Source organism: Mchenga conophoros, linkage group LG7 (genome assembly GCF_057382185.1).
Source record: "Mchenga conophoros isolate Kocher_MC1m ecotype Shallow Benthic linkage group LG7, M_conophoros_male_GT1.1, whole genome shotgun sequence".
Taxonomy (NCBI): Eukaryota; Metazoa; Chordata; class Actinopteri; order Cichliformes; family Cichlidae; genus Mchenga; species Mchenga conophoros.
The window spans coordinates 33,640,530-33,667,745 of record NC_140532.1 but is presented as its reverse complement, the minus strand read 5'-3'; the positions used below and the strand labels follow the sequence as shown (position 1 = coordinate 33,667,745).

Sequence of the window (27,216 nt, the reverse complement as noted above, 5' to 3'; positions counted from 1 at the left end):
CCCAAAGTATTAAAACATTTTAGGTTAGAAATTAAACAAAAAACATCTTGTATATAAAACTTTATTAATATTATAAAATGTCCTATTGGCTGTACATAAGTTTAGCTGTGTTTCTCTACATTGCAGGACACGGTAACTACACACAAGTCAAACACATGCCTGACAAAAATAAAACGTCGCATTCCTCAATTGAAACACCACCAATGTTACATTAAAGTAATAAATAGCACAAACACTAATTTACAACACAGGTGACCGTTACATTCAGCGAGGAAAATGGCTCTGGTAGAATGCTTCATATGGATTTTGTCTGCGTGTTTGTGTGTGCGGCTTTTTTAATATTTTCTTCCCGTCAAAACTATTCTTTTAGACTGATAATGCTAGTGTCCCCTAGAGGCTTCAGTGTGCATAACATCCCAGATTACTCAATGAAATACATCCTTGACAGCTTAGCTTAGTTTAGTGCAACAGCTAGGAAAATAACTATAACTATAATATTATGAAAGGAAGTTTGATATTTTTTCAAGATATTAAAAGACATCATTCTTACACAAAACTGGATTCAGTACTCTTGTTGTTTTACTAGGATGAAGGGCAAAATGACAAAATGATTTACTTTTAATTTTTTATTTTATGATGCATTTCTTTACTTTGAAAGCAAAGCTGTTTATTTCCTAGCTGATTTATGTCCCTACCCTATGCCCAGGGCAATACTGACAACATGCTGGAGAGATGTCTCTTCCAGCTTGGGAATGAATCTGTGTCCCCTCAGAAAAGCTGAAGGAAGTAGCTGGGGGGACGGAAGTCTGAGCATCTCTTCTTAGACCGCTGCTCACGTGCCCCAAACACAGATAAGTGTTGGAAAATAGATGGATGGATTTTCTTAAAACTAGAGTAACACTTTATTCTAATGTGACAGTGTTACTATAGGGTAATAGTGACTTTGCCAGAGAATGGGACTACAGAAATGTTCATGGACATCAACTGGCTTTATCCCCTGGACACACTTCCAGACATTACATTTCTTGTTGCATCCTTCCTATTTAAATAGTTTGTACATTTTAATATGTTTGATTTGGACTTTTCTTGATATTAATGGAACTGTAAAACTGAAAACAGTGGTAAAGTCAGGAAAATGGTTAGTATTCATCTTCCAGGGGTCTTGAGTAACCGTTATGGCAGCTTTAAAGTGTTTGTCAATGGAACATTTGACCCACCCTTGCTGAAAACACCACCAAAGCCATTACAAAACCATCATCTGCTGGAGGTTAAACTTCAGTAAAACTCCCCTAGAAAAACACTGTCAGCGTCAACATATACACATATCGGGGGGGAAAAACAAAGAGGCTGATGAAATCTAAAAGGCAAAATTCAGGAAGTGTGCTAAACAGCTCATTCTTTCCTGGTATAAAGCTTATTTTAAGCCTACACACACATAGTTGAATAAATTCTAAATCCTTTAGCTTCTACAGTAAGAGGAATGCAAATATCGTAGGAGCCAGTTATGTTTATGCGCCATAAGGCTGTAGATGAATTGTTTAACCTACACCACACAGGTATACAGAGACTCACCAGCCTCACATTGTGACACATTCAACCATGGCAGTTTGACACAAGCACACTAGAGATAGCTGAAAACTGACTTTGCCTGTGCATAGCCTGAATATGTACATTTGTTAGCTTCCGCTATGTAAAAACACAAAGATTGGGAAGAAAATTCCCCAAAACAAACAAACAAACTAGGGGTGCAACGATATTCGTATCGATATTGAACCGTTCGATACAGTGCTTTCGGTTCGGTACGCATATGTATCGAACAATACAATTTTTTTCAAATTTTTTTTTTTCAAATTTTTTTTTTTTCAATTTTTTTTTTTTTTCAATTTTTTTTTTTGTGTCCCGTTTGGATCTATAGCCATCAGAATTGTTGTCTTGAGGCCAAGAAAGATGCCAAGAGGATTTATTTTAAGTGGATCATCATATTGGTCCATTTGATTGACCTTTATTATAATTATGAATTTATTTTATTTTCAGTTGCAAACGGGACAGACATGACTGTGGGATAGGACAGGGGGAAAGAATGAAAGAAAGAGGGGGAGAGAAAGAAAGAAAACCAAAGGGGAGAAAAAAAAAGAACAATACAAAATTTGTAATTTATTTTATCAACTTTCCTTCTGACGATGCTGTCTGTGTTGAGCACTCAGTGAATCTGCATTTGACTACTCCGCCTAGGCTCGAGAGTGCAGCCTAGGCGGAGTAGTCGAACGCAGATTCACTGAGCACTCAACACAGACAGGATGGTCAGAAGGAAGAGCGCAGGGCAAGCTAGCGAGACAGAAGTGGACCTCCCCACCCTCATTCAGATCTGGCGTTTGGAATTATTTTGGTTTTCATGTGACGTATGACCCTGAAGGTAAGCGAGTCATGGACTAAAGTAAAACAGTATGTTGGATGTGCCATGCAATGCTCAATTACATGGGTGGGAGCTAGTGTGTTAGCGCAGTTAGCTCGTTAACGTGTTGGCCGTCTAGCCCCTCTGTATAGGGTAGCTCGTTAACGGAGATTTGCCGTGTTGTGGCGTTAAGGTTATTTCAACGAGATTAACCTGAAAGCACTAGTGGGAACACAACGAATATGACTGCACATTTACACCGACATCATCCTAGTGCAAAGACAAAAACAAGCATGCATGCTACAAACTTTAGCCGAGTCATTTAGACAGCTGTTAGCACAGGATTCTCCTTATGGAGACCTGATATGTATAATATGCTGCTGAGAATATAGCCCAGAAGAAACGGATAGTATAGCTTTTATTTTGGAAAGAGACATTTCTCTGTAATAAACTCTCTTTTCCAAAGATGAGTGATTCCTCAATCAGATACAGGGCTCGCAATATCGCTAGCCCGACGTCCCGGGGCTATCTCTCCCCTGCCTGTCGGGCTATTGTAGGAAGGAAAAATATATGTCAATGCTTTTGCATTCTTTCAGAAATGTAGCTGGGTAATTATGTCATTGGGTGAGCCACTGTCAATATGTGACATATTGAAATCGTGTTTGAATTTGCGCTTGTTTTTTTGCTTTCACTTTGCAATCGCGCGAACTGTGTATAGAGAGCGACAGCACTGATCTGTGAGTGATGATAATTTGTGCACCAATTCCTCTGACATCGTCTTATTAATTGTTAGCTTACTATGCAAACATGACAAGTGAAATCTCCCGCAGCTTAAACATGTGAGAGTTTTTTTGTATCGAAAAAATATCGAACCGTGACACCAAAGTATCGAACCGAACCGAACCGTGAATTTTGTGTATCGTTGCACCCCTAAAACAAACACAAAAATCAAAGATGTCTCACTTTTAAGCTTTGGTAGACAACATGTTGGACCCCAGTAATAACACAATTCATAATAAACTTTCTTTATATTGTAATTCCAATGGTCTGAGGGGGAACTAGGCTTCTTCACCTACTCTGGACTCTAATTGAAGGCTTTAGAAAATCTAACCATTGATGACTTTGGCTAATCATGGGTCTTTTTTAGGAGAAGTAGTGCACTTTTAGCCAGCTAGGTCAATTAAGGGACTTTCATCTGGGTGATAAGGGTTCATATCCTGTGTTACATTTAATGGTTTCCACATTATTGCAAAAATAAAAAGGGGGTTAAAACAATTTCCAAATTTTGGGCTTATAGTAGATAGCTAAATTTTCAATTGTGTCCTTTTCCCCCAGGAAAATACTTCTTTAATTCTACAACACTAATTATAAAAATAATTTTACAGCATGAAACTGTTTTAAAGTCTTTAAGCATGACATCATGCTATAATTTAAGACCTGAAAAATAACGTACACGCTATTTAGCAAGTGTAAATTGATTCTATGCAACAATCTTTACCAACTGCTATTGGTCAAAGTTATTAATTTGCCAACACTCTGATGGCAGCACAAGGTGAATACTGGCCAAAGTGCAGTATTAAGTGCTCTAATGAACCAAATAAAAAAAAAAATTATTCATGACATTTACTTAATTTAGGACATGTTGTTTCTGGTTTCTCCTCTGCTCTCTGTTTCACCATGTGCATCTGCTCTGTGCGGTGTTGGTGAAACAGGAACAGAGTGAGCAGAGAAGAGACTGGTGAACTGAAGCTAGCATTATTTCATCTTTGTGTTTTACCTTGTTAGTATCTGATAGTGGCTGTTGCTGGATTTCCTTTCTGTTTATTTTTAAGTGCACACTTTCAGGTTGTTAGAAAAAAATCTAAACGGAGCAGGGTGTGGCTGACGGTGGGCCCTTTGTTTTGGGCTGACCTGCTGGTGCTCTAATACATCACCCAGTGGTTCTGTATGTCATAAATAGCACCAGAAAAATATCTCTGTATTTAAAGCCCAACAAGATGGAACCTGAATCTGAGAATGGCAAAGCAATATTACCAACAGTTAGCCTACGCGCTCTCAGGTATATAGAGCTTAGAAGATAAATGTCTTAATAAGATACATTTGAAAAATCAATCCTGAAACTTCAAGCACCAAAGCTGTCTGAACACATGAGCTGAGAAGTCTGAAACAGTAAATATCAAGATGACGAGGAAAAATAGAACCTGGTAACAGATACTGCAAGATTACAATTTCAGATATTGGTTAAAAAAAATGAAAGATGGGATTAAATAATATTAAAGTGCCTCTAAATAAATATACATTATTGAATAAAACAAATTAAAATGAAAGTCCTTTTCTGTCACACTCTTAGCCGGACACCATGCAGCAGAGTCCAGGGAAGCGTCTCTTCCTCTGCCTTATCAGTGGGTGAGGAGTCAGATTCAACAAGCTGCTGTCATCTGCAATAAACAAACATGTTATCTTGTTTCCATCACAGCCAGAGAAAGTCCACCGTCAGAGGTCACCTCCTAAATATCAGAACTTGGGAGTTACATCACAAAAAAGAAAAAACGGGATTTGGTTTTGCCTGGTCAATGCTCTCCACGTGGCAAATCATAAATACAAGACAGTGACAGACTACAATTTTTACAGTTTTACTACTGTTTACATGCACTGCACCAGCTTGAATTGCTATGTTGGGGTTGGTGGGGCTATCTGAATTGACAGGTGGCATTCCAGTTGAAAAAGTAAACTGGGAACTCAAAAATTCCAACTTCAAACTCTAGTCCGACTGCCACCTTGGAGGTCGCTCCAACATACACAGACATGGCAGGGCATGTTTGCATATTGTCAGGAGATTTGTGAGTTGGTGCCCAACCCTCCCATCATGTTGGTAAGGTCACATGGGTCAGTGTTTGAATGGTGGTTAAATCACCTGGGAATGCATCTCAGCACGGCATTATAGGTGTCCGGAAGCTGTTGTCGTAGGACACCGCAATCAGTCAGTCAGTGATCATGACCAACTACAACTGGTAGATTCTCTTTGCCAGCATAAAAAAGGACAGCACTCACTTGATTGACCAATACTCAGTCAAGAGAGTATTGATTGGGAATGTCCAACGAATTCAATGAATATCTAAGAAAGAGAAGTGTAGACTTAAACAAATTGGCAAAGTCTCTTGTTCTACGTTTCTGAATAAGTCAGAAATCAGAATTTCCAAGTTGCCAGTTGGAATTTGAATCTAGAACACCAACTCGCATTTCCCACTTGGAAAGTCGAAGCAACACCGGCAACCCTGAGTTGCCCTGCAAGAAAAGAAAACCTTTGATCTGTACTGCCACTGTTGTGTATTTGTGGCTCCCTAAATAAGCCATTCAGAGAGCACTGACCAGGCTTTATCCATGATTTTACTGCAGTAGTGCAAAACCACAAGTATTATGCTGTATTGCTAGTGATACCTGAATGGCTTTTTCCTTGGTAAGACCAAAAACAACTCCTGTTTGCTCTCATTCTGCAAGTTACCAGAGGAACTACCAGTTGTAGGTGCTAGGTGGGAGTGATGTCACATTCAAGTTCCCAGGTATCTGGAACCATTTCTAAACAACTAGGAACCAACATCCATCTTGAATAACCATTATGGCAGCTTTAAAGTGTTTGTCAATGGAACATTTGACCCACCCTTGCTGAAAACACCACCAAAGCCATTACAAAACCATCATCTGCTGGAGGTTAAACTTCAGTAAAACTCTCCTAGAAAAACACTGTCAGCATCAACATATACACATATCAGGGGGGAAAAACAAAGAGGCTGATGAAATCTAAAAGGCAAAATTCAGGAAGTGTGCTAAACAGCTCATTCTTTCCTGGTATAAAGCTTATTTTAAGCCTACACACACATAGTTGAATAAATTCTAAATCCTTTAGCTTCTACAGTAAGAGGAATGCAAATATCGTAGGAGCCAGTTATGTTTATGCGCCATAAGGCTGTAGATGAATTGTTTAACCTACACCACACAGGTATACAGAGACTCACCAGCCTCACATTGTGACACATTCAACCATGGCAGTTTGACACAAGCACACTAGAGATAGCTGAAAACTGACTTTGCCTGTGCATAGCCTGAATATGTACATTTGTTAGCTTCCGCTATGTAAAAACACAAAGATTGTTTTCTTCCCAAACAAACAAACAAACACAAAAATCAAAGATGTCTCACTTTTAAGCTTTGGTAGACAACATGTTGGACCCCAGTAATAACACAATTCATAATAAACTTTTTTTATATTGTAATTCCAATGGTCTGAGGGGGAACTAGGCTTCTTCACCTACTCTGGACTCTAATTGGAGGCTTTAGAAAATCTAACCATTGATGACTTTTAAAAAACCCAGGAACCAACAAGGCTCAAACCTATCATGAACTGGAATTTGCTAGAACACCAGAGTCACTGTCCACAGTGAAGCCAGTTTTATATCACCATGGACTGAGAGGGTGCCGACCAAAATAAGAAGCGACCCTGTTCCAAAATCTCCACCTTCTGAAATTTTCAGCTGCCCACATAAACAAACCAAATGCCTTCTGGAGAAACGTTTTAAGGACTTTTCTGATTTCCATTCTTCTTTATCAACTCTCTTACATATATTTTACCTATAACAAATATTACATACCTTGATTTTTCAGTGGCAAGGGCATCGTCTCCCTGAGTTTGCTGAGTAGATTTCGCATCTCTCGCATATCTCTGCACACAAAGAACCAGCAGTGTTTTATGAGTAGTTTAGATAATCCTGGACAAAAACAGAGTTTATACTGGTAAAACATTTTCAGAATATAAATTTAAAAGCAAGTGCAGTGCGTGTACCTCTCTATGTTTTCAATATCATTTCCCACCAGCCACTGCTCCTGAGGAAAGTCGATGGGAGAAGAGGATCGGTCCTCCAGGATGGGAACATCTGAGCTCTCGTCCAGCCTGAAATCCACCCTTGGCTCCGAGTCTGTTCCTTCAGAACCGCACAAATACAGCAGCACTCAAGCATGATTGACAAAGAAATCTCACACACTATAAAACACTTACATCTGGAATGCAATTCATGATTTCAAGAAAATTAAATACTTTAGTTTTAACATTTGACAAAAATTATTTCTTCCTTTTAACATTTTTTTAATTATGTTTTTAAAATGTAATGAACGTGAATACAGCACTCTGCTTCCCCCTACTGTTTCAATACAAAATGACAGCTCCACTGCAATCTCAAATGGGAAAGTTGTGACGTTTATACAGCAATTTACATATAACATTTAAATATATCAGGAGTTTTCCTGCATATAAGAATTTCAGGTGGCCAACAGTGAGGTTTCAGGCAGATCCAAAATAAAATCACCAGTTTTGCAGTAAATGAACTTTTAGAGTTTTAATTCGTTTTTCATTAAGCCAAACAGTTTTTAGAAGTAACAGGAACATTTACTGCACTTGGACAAAACCTGTGCAGTCACCCCTAAAGCCCCAGTGAGCTGGGGAAAACTGTGCATATAAAAATAGCACATGATATATTTTATTGCATTGTGCCCTTAGCTATCAACTACTGATGTTCAGCATAATTAGTTTTAATAACTATAAGCAAACAAAACAAGTATTCAGCAAATGCTTTAATATTTATATGTATTTAAATGTGTTTTAAGCCGAAAACAGCACTTTTGGACAAATGCAGTTTGAACTCATTACCAAGTGAACTAGAAATGAATTGCAGATCACAAGAAATTATTCCTAGATGAGGGGCCAGTACAGTAGGTCAATCTGAATTCCTGACTAAATGTAAATGAACTGCATAAAAGTTTTGTATTTTAATAATTTACTTAATAATATTTTAATTAGTTCAATAATGGAGAAACCCAAATTCTGAAGCTGTAAATCCTAAAAGTGTCAGAAGTTTATATTTTCCTTCTATACAGTGGGAAAAACAGAACATAATGTGATAGTTAGTGTGAGTACAAGAACATAATTATTACAACATAATGTTGTTTTGTTTTTTGTTTCTGATGTATGGGGAAGGTTTTACCATGGCACACACCTGGGGACAAAGGAAGAAACTGATCATTTCAATCTGATCATTGGTTGGTTGATGAAAGTTTTGGGGATTTAATTGGCTGAGGTATTTTTCTTTTTCACCAAGTTTTAGATTTGGTGTGTTTTCACCTAATAGAGGAAGAATATTCTGAGACAAGTCCTAAGACCGGGCTTCTGTATTTTTATTTTTCATTTTGATTGGTTATTTTTATTTTATTTATTTTTTTTGGTTTTTGAACAGTGCACTGGGAGTTTTGTTTGAGAGTTTTGTTTGGGAATTTCTTTTCTTTAAGCAGATCTGCACGATGGGAATTAAAAGCTCTATACGACACGTCGAGAAAACCGTTGCAAGTGAGTTTCTCCAAAATTACAATGGGCTCGGAAGAAAGTCACTTATTTGGGACAATTAGAAAATGAGTCCCTGCCCAAAAAGGATTCAACGAGGTAATCCAGTCTAAATTCTTCTTTTTCTTTTGAAATGACGTCATTTTGCTGAGGGTGGAAACGAAATGCGACAATTGATTCCACTATCAGCAAAGAAAGAAAGAATGGATGAATGAATGAGTGAAAAAAACAACAACAAAAAACCCAAAACTGACTGACTGGTAAAAGCTGACAAAAGCTCACAAGACTTGACTGACTTGACCACTACTCAAGGTTAACCTCCACCTAGACAGGACAAAAGGGTGGATGAATCTATGTGTGTTTCTTTTTACAGGAGCAGAAAGATGACAGCAACATCCTAGGTTGCATGAGCTTTGGGCCATACCGATTTGACCTTTTAAATGGCACTTTCTGTGTTTGTGGATTTACCAGCGCTGTGTTATTCATGGGCTTGTGTTGCTCACAGAGGTCACTGTGAGAAAGTGTGTATATACCTGCGCAGCACTAACATTTGCATTCTCTTTTCTACAGCATTACAGTTCTTCATGTGATTTGATCATGTGATTTATAACAGGACACAACTGGTTGATGTTTTTTTACTACAGGATTACTGGATTTATGAGTGAAGGGAACTGTGTTTGCAGGCTACAGTATATGTTGATTATGCTATTACAGTGTGTTCTTGGGAAAATGTTGAATATTACAGGGGAGAAGTGACTATAGTGTATTGTTGATCTGCCATGGGGCAGATCAAAAGAGGGATTTGTGAGTACAAGAAAATAATTATTACAATATAATGTTTTATTTGCTTAGATCAGAGGAATAGGGAAGGATTTGTCTGTGTTTCAGTTTGGCTTAGCTGTAGGCTTGCGAGTGTGTGTAATTGTTTAGAGGGAAAGGAATTTATTGACACTGGGGGTCTGCTGTCATAAAAGGAGACAGGAAGCTGCAGTTGGGGATTGCTGATGCTGATGCTTGTACCTTTAATAAAAACTCATAATTGTTATAACTTAGAAGCAGGTTTGCAGGAGACTCTCCACATGCTTATCTGTAAATGTAAGACAATAAGAGGCCAATGGCCCAGTGGATGCAGAGTGGGAGTCTCAGTGTTTGTAATATGTTAACTGTGTTTTGTATGTTGTCTAGAGGAATTTGGTGTAGCTTGGGTGAGGCGATTACTTTTATGACCCCCAGGAAGTCACGTATACAGAGACACACACACACAGTGCTTTGACTGTTACGACGCACCCACATTTACATGCACACTCACTCAGGTACTGGTGCATACACACACAAACTTTTTGTTTGCAGCACACCATGGGGGTTTTATGATGGGGTCGCTTCTATAAAGCTGACTGTAACAAACAAAGGAGTGGAAGATTTTCAGAGGGACACCGGCCTTGCTTCTAGAACAGCGGTCCCCAACCTTTTTTGCGCCACGGACCAGTTTATGCCCGACAATATTTTCATGGACCGGCCTTTAAGGTGTCGTGGATAAATACAACAAAATAAAACTAGTATCGGTACCAAAAAAAAGAAAATTTATTCATAACACACGTGAAAAGACCCAGGAAAACCGAGTAAACGATAAAAACGACAACAAAATAACGCTGAAAACCGATAAAACCCCTGAAAACCATACATTTCACACCTGAGCCTCAACTCTCGCGGCCCGGTACCAAATGACTCACGGACCGGTACCGGTCCGAGGCCCGGGGGTTGGGGACCGCTGTTCTAGAAGATGGATGCTTAAATGAAGATGAATAAAGATGAATAAAAGGTTTTTGTGAAAATGACTACTGAGTCCGGTGCAGTCTCTGGATGCCCGAGGAATAAAAAGAACCGGGGTGAAACTGATTTCGTAACATTAGTAAAGGCTGCAATGTAAAAAAACAAACAATCTGCATTTGCAGCTTGTTTATAATTTAATTTGTTTCCTTAGTAATATCTAAACTTATTTGTTTGTGGACATATTTTTGATCTGGAGAAAGATTAAAATTGGAGGCAATGTAAGATCAAAACACTACATATACTCTTCAACTAAGTTCAGCATTAAATAATAACAAACTAAACTGATTTTCTCTTATGATACAGTCACCCTATAGAAAACAGCAGTTGGAGACTGCAGCGCAAACAAATTAGCTTAACAGTGTGCAATGAACTTGAGCTTGTGCCTTTGCTTCAAAGATGAGGACCATGTCTGCAACCATTCGCAGTGACTGCTGTCTTCAAAGCATACAGTGGCTTGCAAAAGTATTCGGCCCCCTTGAATTTTTCCACATTTTGTCACATTATAGGCACAAACATGAATCAATTTTATTGGAATTCCACGTGAAAGACCAATACAAAGTGGTGTACACGTGAGAAGTGGAACGAAAATCATACATGATTCCAAACATGTTTTACAAATAAATAACTGAAAAGTGGGGTGTGCGTAATTATTCAGCCCCCTGATTCAATACTTTGTAGAACCACCTTTTGCTGCAATTATAGCTGCCAGTCTTTTAGGGTCTGTCTCTACCAGCTTTGCACATCTAGAGACTGAAATCTTTGCCCATTCTTCTTTGCAAAACAGCTCCAGCTCAGTCAGATTAGATGGACAGCGTTTGTGAACAGCAGTTTTCAGATCTTGCCACAGATTCTCGATTGGATTTAGTTCTGGACTTTGACTGGGCCATTCGAACACATGGATATGTTTTGTTTTAAACCGTTCCATTGTTGCCCTGGCTTTATGTTTAGGGTCGTTGTCCTGCTGGAAGGTGAACCTCTGCCCCAGTCTCAAGTCTTTTCCAGACTCCAAGAGGTTTTCTTCCAAGATTGCCCTGTAATTGGCTGCATCCATCTTCCCATCAACTCTGACCAGCCTCCCTGTCCCTGCTGAAGAGAAGCACCCCCAGAGCATGATGCTGCCACCACCATATTTGACAGTGGGGATGGTGTGTTCAGAGTGATGTGCAGTGTTAGTTTTCTGCCACACATAGCGTTTTGCATTTTGGCCAAAAAGTTCCATTTTGGTCTCATCTGACCAGAGCAGCTTCTTCCACATGTTTGCTGTGTCCCCCACATGGCTTGTTGTAAACTGCAAACAGGACTTCTTATGGTTTTCTGTTAACAATGGCCTTCTTCTTGCCACTCTTCCATAAAGGCCAACTTTGTGCAGTGCACGACTAATAGTTGTCCTATGGACAGATTCCCCCACCTGAGCTGTAGATCTCTGCAGCTCGTCCAGAGTCACCATGTTTGGAATCATGTATAATTTTCGTTCCACTTCTCACGTGTACACCACTTTGTGTTGGTCTTTCACGTGGAATTCCAGTAAAATTGATTCATGTTTGTGGCTGTAATGTGACAAAATGTGGGAGAGTTCAAGGGGGCCGAATACTTTTGCAAGCCACTGTATCTGGTGCAGAAATTCACTGTAGTGTACAAGTAGTGATGTAGTTGCTGCAGGATGGCAACTTAACTGCACAGTGACAAAGGGTCTGGTCAAAGTGCTGTTACACGGTGATCATTCACAAATCGGAGTGAGATTGGTTGGAGACAGCAGCTACCATGAGGCGACCTGTACACAAATGTGTTCCCCCAGAAGATGAATTTGTCACCTTTGAACAAGCAATTGGTTACTGCAACGACTTGCAACTGGTTGATGAAAGTGAAGAATAATCACTGCAATCACCAAGCAACCACCTGGTGATATACTAGTCACAAGGAGTGTTCTACTTTTACTCCAAGTGTGACTGAGCCATTAGCACAAAATGCAAGACATGCTGCACAACTGCCTGGAAAACACGGAACTTTTTTCTCCATATACGTCAGAAATATTTATAAGTTGAACCACAAACATCCACTCAGGTCTTTTGGGGATTTCAGGTTGTAAAGTCTGCATCTCATCAAGCTGCATCAAACATCTGTACTGTGCGTTATTGGGCATATATATCCAATTACTCCGACTATACAAACACAGCCCAAACAAACCAAAACATAATATCCATGGTAGCAGCATATTGCACTTGGAAGGTGGTTAAAACAACAATAATAATATTCTTGTTATCTGAAAGCAAAATGAAATCAGTTGGGAGTAACACTTGATTTTTAAAGCTTTTAAATACTACACTTGGCTTTTAAATACTACACTCAAACACCTGGCCACAGGCGGTTTTTATTTTTTATCTTTACTCAGCAATTCAGCATCATCACACCGTGTGTTCACTACTGTAACTGTACTTTTTCTGTGTAGCTGCAGCACCCCCAGCAGGCACATCGACTTGAGCATCTCCGTTATGAACATCTCCAGGCAGCACTGCAGCTGGATGAAGAGCCGACAGATCTCGGGATGGATCTCCCCGTCCTCTGGACTGCAGCATTAAGGAGAGGAGAATCAGACACTCGCAGTCAATAGTTTCATCTGTTATTCCACACCAATACGTAACAATTAAACTGCTAGACAAACTTTTAGCTAAATAAGTTCTACTTATATTTTTACTGTATTTAAACCATTTTTTTGTTGTTGTTTTTTTCATTTTTTGTGGTCTCAAATCAACAATAATCTATAACTTTTCATTCATAATTTAGCCACGTTTTTCTGTTAAGTTTATATTAAACTGTTTAATGCATGTAATATTTTTCTAATCGTGCTTTTTCAACCTTTTATTCCTACCTTTTATTTAGATCATTACTTTTCTATTACAGTCACAAATTAATTTATTTTGTCTATATTCTAAGTCTTATTTTGCATTAACTGTTACCTTTTCTGCTCAAAGCTAATTCATCAGTTGTAGTTGTTTAGATAACTGATTGATTAGTATCCCGCTTGTATGTATCCCTGATTGGGAACACCTAGTATCTAGCATATTTAACCTTCACTTAATAAAATAAAATATGTGTATATGTGTGACTAACTGTGGATAAAATCTATCACTGACTCCTTTTTCAAAATTGTTGCTTTACTGATTTAACTTAAAATACACTCTGTGATGCTCACCTGTTCTACCTGAATAAACGTTAGCTCATAAACGTTTAAAAAAAAGACAAAATAAATTCAATAAATGAGGGAGCCACAGTTTCTTCTTAAAAAAATATTATCATTCAAACTCGTGTCTAACCCCGAAACAGAGATGACGGCGAGGTCCTGGTGCGCAGCCCGGGCCATGGAGCATCCTTTGGACCGTGTGTGGTGCATCTGAGCCCGCAGAGAAGGACAGTCGGCGGAGATCTCGCCGACGGAGATGACCTGCTCCCGGTACAGCGCTACGAGGGTGTTGAATTCCTGCACAGTCTTAAGGAAAACAAACCATCACGCGATCAGGAAGGACACGATATTACTGTGTGTGATTTCAAATGCAACAAATACAACAAACACACTCTTAATGCGGCTCATCGCGACGCTTTTTATCCATTATGCGCCAATGCTGCTGCACCTGCGCGTAAAAAAGTCGGATTTACACGCATGAATCTGTCCTTTGGTGCAGAGCTGAGCTCAAGTTAATCATTAACAGACATGACTACGATCCTTATTTCAGTACCCACCATCCTGCTGTCGTCCACAGCCCCCTCAGTACTCTCCCGGCGATCCGTCTCCGTCTGCGCCGCTTTACCGAGCGGAAAGATGCTCCCTGTGGATCTTGGGCGTTTTTTCCGCCCATACGGTGCAGAACACATGCATGCACACCCACCACCGGAGCCGAGCCAGACGCAGCGAGCGATGCCCTCTCTTTTCTGGTGGCTGCTGTGTCCTCTGTGGAGAAGAAGACGACACGCAGACGCTGCTGGGTGTGGGCTTTTCTTTCCCCCCCCCCTGCTTAATGCCTAAAGCCCCCTCCCGCAGCGGTGCGTGACTGTTCCCCAGAACAGGATCAGAAAAGATATCCCAGCAGCTCCCTCCACATCCCAGCCGAGCGGAGAGTCACCTTCAGCCCCTCCTGAAGGCCGACAGGGAGGCTCCTCCGTCTTCCGCCCCACGCTCACGTGTGCGGAGGATACAGAGAGAGCCAACGGCAAAACAAGTCGTCACCCTCCGACTGAAAATTAACCGTTTCTGTGCATACAGGACAAACGATATGATTTTCTTGCATCCACGAGATGCACGTTTTTTAAACTCATTACCTACTGCATATCAGTCAGGGGCGTGTGCGAAGTGGACTGTGTGGTGGCAGCAGCCCACCTCCCTTTCACTGGTCAAAGTGGGTTGCATGTGGCCTATGACATTAAGTTTGACATCCCTGGTTTAAATGAAGACATTCACTACAAAAAAAAAAAAAAAAAAAAACAGGTGAAAACAAAGCTACGTTTCTTTAGTCCCCAGTGTGCCACCTTATTAAAAAAGGAGTCCTGGAAACAACCCCAATATCAGACATGGGGTAACTTCTTTTTTTTAAGAAACCAAGACCTTGTCAGCATAAATGCTCATCTCAAGGCTTCAAAGTATGACTTGAATGAATGAATCATGTAACTTCATCCATCTTTTTTACTGTTATGTCATGTATGTAAAGAAACTAGGCTTCAAAATACAGACACTTGATGGCTAGATTACAGCTTCCTGTGCTTTAAGCTAGCTTGATGCAACCTCAGACCCCAGTGTGAAATAACCAGCATCATTATGGTGGTTATCAACTTTATCTGTTAAACCAGGCTCTCTGCTGCAGGCGCCATGTATACTCAAATATCAAGGTCATGTGACTTCTGACCAAAATGCTCTCCGAGTACTGCCTGCGCCAATCAGACTCACAGTTAGATGATGATAAAAATCTGAAATGAATAAAACAAACGTAACAGTAAAACGCAAAATATACTGGGACAGAAAAACATTAATGTGGTGATTTAGGGCTTTCTTTGTCAGCAGATACTGATTTAGATTAGAATCAAGTATAAGAACATGTATAGATTTTCTCCATCACCACATTATTGCATGCAACTATGCAATGCACATTTTGTGCTTTATATCGTGGTTTTACTAAAGAACGACATTGCGGCAGCAGAGAATTTTAATCATTTAATTACATGGTGCTTCAGCCATTTTTAAACCACAATTTAAAACCTGCTCCTGACCAGGTGTTTGCTGATTTAGCTGGGTAAAGAGAGACAAAGGAGGGGCTTTGGGCCCACTCTGTGAGCGCCCTTAAGTGGTCCAGTCAGGGCCCAGACTAACTCGACTGATCTGAAAACGGCTGTGCACCAGCGCTCCCCGTCAAACTTGAGAGGTTCTGAGAAGAATGAGAGAAAGTGCCCAAAACAGGTGTACCGAGCAGTTATTATAGTTTAGCATTTTCCAATGAGTTAAAAACCATAAATAAAAACACATTTTCAACCAAAAATCAGCCAGCTAACCTTTATTGAGACTCCTGGTATGGATTAGATTTCACAGAAGCAGCGTGTCTCTGTACATTTGATACAGAAAATGGAACAGCAGCAAGATCTTTGGATGGCACTTTTGAAAACACAAAGTGCTTCACAGTTTGGATAAAGTGTACATAAGTCAAGGATATGTACTTACATTCAATTTTTTTCACATCCATACGTTGTGAAACATGACGGACAGAAATTAAAGACCTATGAAACAGTTTTCAGCAGATGATTGAAAAAAATAAAAACACTGATACGGTCGTTTTCAGGTGATGCCTCAAAGCTTGGCACCTTTGAATTTAAGAAATATGGCATTCAAAATTCAAATTGCTGTCAAGTGACCTTAGTGAACACGACACAAGAAGCTCAGTTTTGCAGTTCTGTGCTTTGTTATGTTAGCAGGACAAAAAGCATCAGACTGAAGATTTTTCAAGTAATTAGGTAGTTATTAAACCCTAATCACACTCAATACTATAAACTTTTCTCAACAATTTCTGCAAATGTCTCACATGCCCTCTGTTGTTTCAGAGGTATTCCCGGACTCTATTAACATCCGACATGCGATTCAGTAGGCCTAATCTGGAAGAAATGATGCAATTAGACCATAAGGTCTAAAACAGCAGAGGAATAGGATAAAACAGAGGAACACTAGAACACAGCACAGGATGCAGCTGATGACAAAAAATATCTTTAACAAAATGTGGCCCAATTGCACTCCGTAAAAATGAAGCACGGGAAAATCTTCGTCTCTGATACCTAATGAGAAAGAGATGAAATGTTCCACATTTAATGACCAATCAAAATTTGTGTGTAATGTCATTATTTGTGCCGAGGTTCAAAATGTTATTCTTTTAAACAACAGAAATACAAATTTTATATTTTACAAAGTGATACATGTTTAACAGGGAAAAAAATTTCTCCAAATACAAATAAACCTTTGATAAGAGCAGAATTTTATAAAGTGGAAGAATATTAAACCTATAAAACAATGATTAGCTTTTAGATGAAACAAACATATGAAAATATTCAATTCATTCGGCAGATAAGCGCACTACACATCATTTCCTCAGCCAGAAACCTTCATCTGGTAATTCTGCCTGAGTCTATTCACAACCATCAAATCCTTCAATCTCTCATCAGTTTCTTTCCTTTACTTTTGCTCTGCAATAACATAAGGAGCTCTACATAAAGAATTCAAGTTAGAAAACCAGACATTTTTTTAATGGGACTCAGGTTTTTTCCTTATTTTAGGTTCTATTATTGTGCCAGTGCTAGATACTCACATTAGACATGACATGTCTAAACATGTAAAAATAATAGAGGTTATCCGAGTAATTAATTTGGATTTATAACAAGTATTAAAACAAAATGAGTGAACTGAACTGCATTCTGTTCAATAATTTACTCCTTTTGCCCTTCAGCAAACTTTTCTTTTACTCTTGTTTCTCCATGAAAGTCCAGATTCACTCATTGCCAGGCTGCTGTGAAAGGTTTAGTTCATTTATTTATTAACATTTTGAGTATATTTCATTTGAATTTTAATTAAAGCTCAAGGGAAAAAAGTGACCATAATAGTGGTAAATAATCATGATCTCAAAACAAACATAATTATGGTTTTATGCCCTGATCGAGAAACCAGAAGCTCAGGCTTCAGACTGCTCCACACACTCCTCAGTTTCACACAATGTCATCTTCTCTTGGATTTGTTTGTGAGTAAGAGGGAGTAACTCCAATATGGTCACCTCAGGCACACAACTAAGGGGTTCAAGTGAATACATACATGTATCACAACCCCAAGTGTACATAAGTGTGTTACATTTAAAGAATTAAAAATTATATATTTCCCAAAGACATAAATATCTATTGTCAAATCAGAACTGGTCCCATTCCAAAACTTTAAGTTCTGATGCTTCTTTCTCTGGGTGTCACAGTTATCACAGGCAGTATTATTGTAGCGTCTATTTTACAATATAAAGCACCTTGAGGTGACTGATGTTGTGATTTGGTGCTGTATAAATAAAATTGAATCATCTATCCACCATAAGAGACTAAAAGCTTTTAAGTGGAGGAATGCTCTGTCTGGTTTGCAAACCTAACTATATCGATTTTAACTCCAGTTTCAGTTATTGTTTTAACAGTTTACAACCAGCTGTGTAAAGATAAAATACCCTACAGACACTAAAGCAAGGCGATAAAGCAATACCATTTATTGCTTCCTCAGAACCAAGGTCCTGATGCAATGTGAGCTGAGATTGAAAACTACTTCATGCATTTTTGCTTTTGTCAACCTTCACAGAAACGGGATAATCCAGACTTTTCTGTCACAGTATTACACTGGAAACACTTCCTAGTCAAATAAAAACAAATTAAACTAAACAGCAAAGCTTCTCACCTTCAGGCAGAGGCCATGATGCACACGGCGAAGCCTCAAATTCACACTTGCGAGCCTTGTAAAGTTTTGGGAAAAAGGTTTTTGCCCTTTGATCGAGCTCTGAAGAAGACAGAACAGGGGACGAACTAAAGAGCATATCCTCACCAGAAAATGTTTGCTATTCTGAACACAAAGAGCGAATTAACAAACGTACCAGTTTGTAAGTTGGTGTATAAGATGACATCCCGGCAGAGAGGGCAGGTGGTCTTGTCATTTCCACTGTTCATGGCGTGTGCGCGAAGACATGGCTCACAGAAGACATGACCACAGGGCTGACTTCTGTGAGGACTGAAGTAGACATCCAGACAGACAGCACAGGTGAGGTTCTCCCTGTTCTCCTGGTGCTCCTCCTCCTCATCATCATCATCCAGCAGCAAAACTCTCACATGTTCAGCCTGGACATAAACATCCGAGTTTTTATTTTTTGGTCCCAAACGGCGGAGGGAAAAAACGCTTCTACAAGCATACTTTGGAGGAGAAACTGCCCAGATCACATTTTGAATCTTGTATCTAAAATAATTTAAGTCCTGCTCATTATTACATGCATATGGTAACTGCACTGGTTCTTATATAGTGTTTTTCTACACTTACGGATACAGTTATGTCTGAAGGTTTTCACAGGACTCCAGGCAGTCATATGAAAAACTACACTCCGTGATTCAACAACATCTAGAACCACCTTCAACAGCAACTTTAAGTAATGATTTTCTGTATGACTCAGTCTCTCACATCATTGTGGAGGAATTTTGGCACACTCTTCTTTACCATGTCACTTCAGTTCACAGACTTTTGCACACCACAGGGAAACGCACTTCAGCTGATTAGTGCCAAACAGCAGACTACTAAAACACTGGATTTTCGCTAACCACAACTGAAGCACGGCCTTCATGCATTTGGTCTTCCATCTATACACAGCAAGCCAAATCAGATCATTTTATTAAAATGCATCTAAAAGTCACCAACATACAAACACTTAGGTGAAGTCCAGCAGAGCTATCAGCCCCATCAAATAAAGCAGCCACAGCCTCAAGTTTCAGTCTTAAAATAGAGTTGTTATGAAGGGAAAACTATCCACAGAGGCCAAAGCCCCCATTCTGTGCCAAACAGATTTTTTATGCTGTAATGTTTTGGGGTATTTTACCATGATAATGGGGACTGCCCTGCTTTTTGAGCTAGAACGAAGGAATCATTGGAGAAGCTGCAGTTTTCAGCACTTCCATGTTGGCTTCCTTTTTCAGCCACAGCAGCTGCCACTTGATTGCATCCTTCATACTGACACTAACTCAGTGTGAACCTTGCTCTCTCACCAGTGCTTTCTCATTCTGGTGTTGCAGCCATCTCTCTCTCTCCTCCTTTGTTTCAGTCTCACACTCTTCATATGGTTCTTCTCTTTTTTGCTAAGGCTGTTTGAGGGTGGGGAGCCAACAGAGGTTTGAGGCTGAGACAATAACACACACGTCACTTATTTAGCAGCTCAAACAACAGAATCTATCAGCTAGTGAATTTTTTTTCCCACTGGTATGCAAGCAGACAGTTTAACCACAAGTTTGGGCTGTCTATCAGGGGGCAAGAGGTTGGGAACACAGGGTCATCAATCTGTCACAGAGTTAACTTGGAGAGAAAAACAACCACATTCACACTTACAGCCAAGTTAGAATCACAGTTTAACCCAATATGCTGGTCTATGGAGTGTGGGAGGAAGCCAGAGCACGCAGACATGGGGAAAACATGCAAACCTCGCACAGAGGTCCTAGTCATTGGATTTGAACCCAGGACCTTCTTGCTGTAGGTGACAATCCCATTGGACCACTTTGCTGCTCACTTTGGAAGTTATCTGCCCACCAGCTATGGTAGGCTACAGCATACATTGCTATATGAGAATGAGGTTAACCGTGCCTTAAAACTCTCTTGGCTGCTAAGTTAGACTGAAAATGGGAAATAACCTTGCCAAGGTTTCAGCCCCCCCCCTCCCAAATTCAGATGCATTCTGAACACTGGAAATACTCAGTGTGGTTTTGGGATGAAAGTCAGTAACAGAGTCGAGAATTCACTTGACCATTACTTCTACTACTCTGTACTCACACGTAATCACGTGGTCTGGCAGGTTAAAGATAGTTTACAATAAATCCAAACAGAGAGAAAATAAATAAATAAAAATGAATATACCACTGGTTCTTCTTCATGCTCAGAGACACTGTCAGAGATCCATCTCCTGAGAAACACAGCAGGATCAGAGACCTCGTCGCAGAGAGCTGCAGTCTCTACAGAAGACTCAACACCCTCCTCTGTTAGCAGGAGATGCTGATCCAGAGGCGGCTGGGTACCCTCAGAAACAGATGAAGAGGCTTCACCATCTGTGTGAAGCTGCTCGCTTGCAGGATGTGAGACAACATCAGGGTAAAAATCACGACCACAGAAAGCTGGCACACTCTTCCAGCGAGCATTTTCTCTTTCTACAGGAGTTCGCCCATCAGTTTGTGGATTTGAGGCCTCCATAGGACTCTCATGGGGCATTGTAGCAGCACAGTTAAAATCCTGAAATCTATCCAGTGTAGTCGTGCTAAACTCAGCCCTCTCCTCGTGATTCTGAGAAATGTCCATCTGTCCCCTGTTGAGCCTCGACCTTAAAGGCTGGCCCATCAGGATGGAGTGCTTGTGGTCGTAATCCAGGCGGCTTTTGCTGAAGTGAATGGAGGCGTCAGTGCCACAGGGACACTGACTGCGATTAATGAAGTTGAAGCCTCCCAGGCGAGCTCTACAATTCTGGCAGTTGAGTTTTCCAGCAGTCCACTGGGTCTGGGGACACCAAAGGAACAAAGCTTAAAGATTAACTTTTTTCAGTTTCTTGCTCCTCTTCCAACAATAACAGTCAACACAGCTTTAAAAAAAATAAATAAATAACTAAATAAAAATGTTGACATATTATCTTTGTTCACACGGGTCACACTCACTTGGTGAACTGAGGTCAAAATCCACTCTGGCAATATGTCAACATTGAGGTGCCAAATACTGCAAACATCAGCAGAGGCTTCATCTGTGTACGGAATCTGCTCCAAAGCAAAAAACACACAGACAGCCGAGACGGTTTACATGAAAAAAAAAAAAAAACAGCTTCTCAGGTACTGATAGCCAGTTAGTGCCATGTGAGAAAGGATGTTTTCACACGACTTTCTACAGTCCAGTGGTGGAGGTGGTGATGATTTGGGCTTGTTTTGCAGCCATGGGACCTAAGCACCTTTAGTTATTGGGTCGACCATGAACTCCTCTGTACATCTGTGGACTAGAGCTCTATTAGTTTGAGGTCTGGTCCATAAACCTCAATGAACTGAAGCCACATTAAAAGACTGGGCCAAATTTGCTTTTTTGTGAGTTTTGTTTTAGCTTCTGTCACACATTAATTTCCCAATCAAATACCATAAAACGTCTCCTAAAGTAAACTATGAAGTTAATGAAAGAAAACACATTTAGGATTTTAAAATAAACTGTTACCGTTAAAAAACATGTTGAGTCTATGATGCTTTTCCGACACTTCCTGCAGCGCAGCATGGATCTCTGCATATTTTCCTGCAGTGGGTCCTTCATCTGTACATGGTGACAAAGGCTGTCAATGCATAATGATGAACTCACCTGCACTGGTCCTGACTCTCAAATAAAAGGACAAAAAAAACAAAACTAATGACAAAAATATTTGGACATTCAAACTGTCAGCTGAAATAATCAGCTGTGAATACAAACAATTGGTTGTTTGAAGAGTCCTCCTCCCATCTCTCTTCCAGAGGCATTAGGAAAACCACATGTACAGAGATTGATTTCTGAGTCAGAAGTTGGAGGCTGGAAATCAATTAGTTCAATCGCTTGATGATGTGGATCCAGATAGGATCTGAAGTGGCTCAAATCATTTTAAAGCTACTACCTTTGGAAGTAGCCTACACGTGCAAATAGATATAGGCTCCATGTGGTCCACAGCTGTTTCATTTTGATGATAAAAAAATAAATTTATAGTTTGCAGCAAATACGTGGATATTACTGTTTAGTATTTAAGGTGCAAAGTTAAACTCACTTAAAGCTAGGCCTGTAATCCTGGAAGGTGCTGGAGGTGTTACAGCAGTCATCAGAAGGATTGTTAAGCATTTGGATGAACAAGGGTTTTACAGTTAACTAAAGTGCGACTTCACTCACCTTCAGGACTTTTTGGATTGACAGGGACGTTAATCTGAGCACTGAGAAGCAATGTGATGAATCCTGGACATGAGATGTTTCAAAAATCAAAACACTTATTGTCACATGGATTTGGTGAGACAACATCGGTCTCTGAGATTCTTTTGGTCCTGGTAGAGATCGCGCTGAGATGTTTCCATGTTTTGCACAATCCTTTTATTACCATTGCAAGCAATCACAACTATGTTCTCTTTAACTTTGATGTACATTAAGGAATCTATTCTCAACAGATTACATGGATTCTTTCATCAGCTGACAAAGAGGTGATCAAAAGGTGAGCTATTGATCTGATAACCCTCTACACCACCTACTGGAGATGAACACTACAGGGAGTGCAGAATTATTAGGCAAGTTGTATTTTTGAGGAATAATTTTATTATTGAACAACAACCATGTTCTCAATGAACCCAAAAAACTCATTAATATCAAAGCTGAATGTTTGTGGAAGTAGTTTTTAGTTTGTTTTTAGTTTTAGCTATTTTAGGGGGATATCTGTGTGTGCAGGTGACTATTACTGTGCATAATTATTAGGCAACTTAAAAAAAAACAAAATATATACCCATTTCAATTATTTATTTTTACCAGTGAAACCAATATAACATCTCCACATTCACAAATATACATTTCTGACATTCAAAAACAAAACAAAAACAAATCAGCGACCAATATAGCCACCTTTCTTTGCAAGGACACTCAAAAGCCTGCCATCCATGGATTATGTCAGTGTTTTGATCTGTTCACCATCAACATTGCGTGCAGCAGCAACCACAGCCTCCCAGACACTGTTCAGAGAGGTGGACTGTTTTCCCTCCTTGTAAATCTCACATTTGATGATGGACCACAGGTTCTCAATGGGGTTCAGATCAGGTGAACAAGGAGGCCATGTCATTAGTTTTTCTTCTTTTATACCCTTTCTTGCCAGCCACGCTGTGGAGTACTTGGACGCGTGTGATGGAGCATTGTCCTGCATGAAAATCATGTTTTTCTTGAAGGATGCAGACTTCTTCCTGTACCACTGCTTGAAGAAGGTGTCTTCCAGAAACTGGCAGTAGGACTGGGAGTTGAGCTTGACTCCATCCTCAACCCGAAAAGGCCCCACAAGCTCATCTTTGATGATACCAGTCCAAACCAGTACTCCACCTCCACCTTGCTGGCGTCTGAGTCGGACTGGAGCTCTCTGCCCTTTAACAATCCAGCCACGGGCCCATCCATCTGGCCCATCAAGACTCACTCTCATTTCATCAGTCCATAAAACCTTAGAAAAATCAGTCTTGAGATATTTCTTGGCCCAGTCTTGACGTTTCAGCTTGTGTGTCTTGTTCAGTGGTGATCGTCTTTCAGCCTTTCTTACCTTGGCCATGTCTCTGAGTATTGCACACCTTGTGCTTTTGGGCACTCCAGTGATGTTGCAGCTCTGAAATATGGCCAAACTGGTGGCAAGTGGCATCTTGGCAGCTGCACGCTTGACTTTTCTCAGTTCATGGGCAGTTATTTTGCGCCTTGGTTTTTCCACACGCTTCTTGCGACCCTGTTGACTATTTTGAATGAAACGCTTGATTGTTTGATGATCACGCTTCAGAAGCTTTGCAATTTTGAGACTGCTGCATCCCTCTGCAAGATATCTCACTATTTTTGACTTTTCTGAGCCTGTCAAGTCCTTCTTTTGACCCATTTTGCCAAAGGAAAGGACGTTGCCTAATAATTATGCACACCTGATATAGGGTGTTGATGTCATTAGGCCACACCCCTTCTCATTACAGAGATGCACATCACCTAATATGCTTAATTGGTAGTAGGCTTTCGAGCCTATACAGCTTGGAGTAAGACAACATGCATGAAGAGGATGATGTGGACAAAACACTCATTTACCTAATAATTCTGCACTCCCTGTACAGAAAGTATCGTTACCGCCTCATAGCACTATACGTGCTAGTTATTCTAGATTTAACTCCTTAATGTGTCTTTAGAGGGGTTTTTTTAAGCTCTTGTATAAATTAGCTTTATTGTATTTTTTATTTTATGTAGTTCTGTTATAATGTTTGCTATGTTGAGCCATGTGGCCCTTTCATGTTTTGGATGCTGTACCACAGCAATTTGCAAACTTTAGTGGTAGTAAGTATTTCTTATTTAACGTTATTTTTTTAACGCTCACAGGTGTTTTGCGGCTCCAAAGAATCTAAATAGTCACTAAAATAATAAAGGACACTCTACAGGCACGCTGGCGTGCACAACACACACATCAGCCTGGGACAACCAAACTTCTCACTATCGATGTTTAAACTACGAGGGCAAAATTACGGGTTTTCGCTTAACGTGCATAGTTTAAAGTTAACGGTTTCGATGAAATAAGAAAAACACAATTCAAGTAAAACAATAAAATGAGTCGCTAGTTAGCTACTGAGCCCTATTAAACGACAACGGCTACGGTCCAAATACAACGAAGAACATTTCGACAACTATAAAAATAAAATAAGCTTACCTTTAAGACAGACGTATTTGCTAGGTAAACACGGCTACGCTAAGAAAACAAAATATTTCTCTTGAGTTTAAATAGCTCGGTGACGTCATGAAAAGTGCTCAACGGGACGTCTAATGGGCCAAAAAGGACCGTAAAGGCCGCTGCTGTCGCTTCAACTTCATGGTAAATGGAGTTGAATTTGTATAGCACTTTACTTAGTCCCTGAGGACCCCAAAGCGCTTTACACTACATTCAGTCATTCACCCATTCACAAACACACACTGGTGACGGCAAGCTACATTGTACAGATCAGTACAATTTTCGTTAAACACAAATAAAATCTGGACTTGAATAAAAAAAAAAGAGAACTTGTAAACTAAAATAAAATGAAAATATAGAGGACAGATCTTTAAGTAATTTTTAGTTTGGTTAAAAAACATTACAAGTTGCCTGATGAGTCACTGAAAGACAAGTTTACTGAGACTCTGGATGTTTATAATAGTATGACACACGTTCAAACAATTTGTTATTCTAATAATACCTGTACTAATCTTAACTATGACACGTCATTGCACACAGCAATAATTGGAAAGACAGAAACTAACAAATACTAAACTAAAAACCCAACATTGTCAAACAAAAACTAAAATGGAACTGAACTAAATTTTAAATAGATCAATTAAAATAACAACAACAAATAATTCGAAAATACCAAACTATATTTAACTCTGAGCCTGAGGAATAAGCAGTCACCAGACTTGCGGGATGTTAATTTATTCTTTAACAATTTCATTTGTAAATCACAAAATAAAACTGATTTTGTTTAACAGCTAAACACAGTGTTATGTTACTTTTATGGGTTGGCCTTGGGAGTCCAGTAAGGTCATTGTGTCCCCTCAGATGAAATCTACTGATATGTTTTTACATCTATGAGTAAAACATAGAGATTCTTAGTTTTGTAATGACAGACTTAAACGCTCACGCTGCAGCGCACACAAAGATCAAGCTTAGTCCTGCAGCAGCAATGGAGGGAAAGAGTGTGACTGAGGATACAAACTATAAAAGTCAGATTTTGAGAAATACTAGTTTCCTTTTTTGACTTAAAAAAACTGCAGTGCGGTGAATTTCTGCTCTTGTCTGTGACTCCAGGTGTTCTCGTGTGTGGTGACTTCATTAATCCACGTTTGCACATTGAGAAAATTTCTCTCCTTTCCACAATATGCTACCCTCTTTGTCCTTTAGAAGTGCTCAAAGTATGCTAAGAAAATAAGTCACCACCAGCCCAGAGCTTTAATAGAAGGCAGCATGGATCCATGCTTTCATGTTGTTGATGCAAAATTCTGACCTACCCTGTGAATGTCTCAGCAGAAGACTTAACAGAGCAGGTGATGTTTTTCCAGTCTTGCATTTTCCAGTTTTGAAACCTCACTTTCCTGTCCTTAGCTGGCTGGTGTTCTGCTGATGTAGACCATCCGCTTCAAGCTTTGATTGGATTCAGAAATTCTCTTCTGCATACAGTGGTTACATGAGTTACTGTCGTATCAGCTTGAAGCAGTCTGGCCATTCTTCTCTGATTTCTGGCATCAACAAAGCATTTTCTCTTTTGAACCATACCCTATAAACCCTAGACATGGTTTTGCAGGAAAATTCCAGTAGATCACCAGTTTCTGAAATACTCATCTGGCGCTAACTGTAATGAAATGCTATGTGACAGGTAAAGACCGAAACACAGGACTTGGGAGACTAACTTGGGAGAGTAACTTAAACTCAGCTTAAGAACAAAGCATACATGGAGCAAGGCTGGTGCAAAACACATGGAAAACTTAAAAATACAGGGAACAGAGGGATACAACATAGAGGGAGAACATAAGAAAGAACAGATTCACACACTACACACCAGGTAATGAAGGAAGAGGAAACAGGTCGGAGCACAGCTGATGCTAATCACAGAAGAA

At 39.7% G+C, this 27,216-nt stretch overlaps 2 protein-coding genes across 8 annotated transcripts; both read right to left on the bottom strand.

Annotated features, from left to right (window-relative positions):
• Positions 1-45: 45 nt before the first annotated feature.
• LOC146570508 (regulator of G protein signaling 7-binding protein B-like) lies at positions 46-15,110 on the bottom strand. The gene is made up of 6 exons (XM_085278990.1): positions 14,343-15,110; positions 13,919-14,091; positions 13,041-13,171; positions 7,230-7,368; positions 7,039-7,109; positions 46-4,830 (listed from the first exon to the last, which is right to left on the bottom strand). Exons 1-6 carry the CDS (start codon positions 14,472-14,474, stop codon positions 4,739-4,741), a joined length of 738 nt encoding a protein of 245 aa, XP_085135116.1. The 5' UTR covers positions 14,475-15,110; the 3' UTR covers positions 46-4,738.
• Positions 15,111-16,109: 999 nt separating this feature from the next.
• Positions 16,110-25,380, bottom strand: LOC146570507 (E3 ubiquitin-protein ligase RNF180-like). 7 transcript variants are annotated; one of them, XM_085278982.1, is made up of 9 exons: positions 25,283-25,380; positions 22,765-22,827; positions 22,075-22,186; positions 21,537-21,632; positions 20,752-21,381; positions 19,893-20,023; positions 18,740-18,873; positions 18,547-18,645; positions 16,110-16,910 (listed from the first exon to the last, which is right to left on the bottom strand). In XM_085278982.1, exons 3-9 carry the CDS (start codon positions 22,165-22,167, stop codon positions 16,729-16,731), a joined length of 1,365 nt encoding a protein of 454 aa, XP_085135108.1. In that variant the 5' UTR covers positions 22,168-22,186; positions 22,765-22,827; positions 25,283-25,380; the 3' UTR covers positions 16,110-16,728. The 7 variants fall into 7 exon arrangements, with proteins under 7 accessions (XP_085135108.1, XP_085135107.1, XP_085135105.1 ...); XM_085278981.1 differs by having other exon boundaries at positions 22,075-22,167; XM_085278979.1 differs by lacking the exon at positions 22,765-22,827 and having other exon boundaries at positions 22,075-22,167.
• Positions 25,381-27,216: the final 1,836 nt, after the last annotated feature.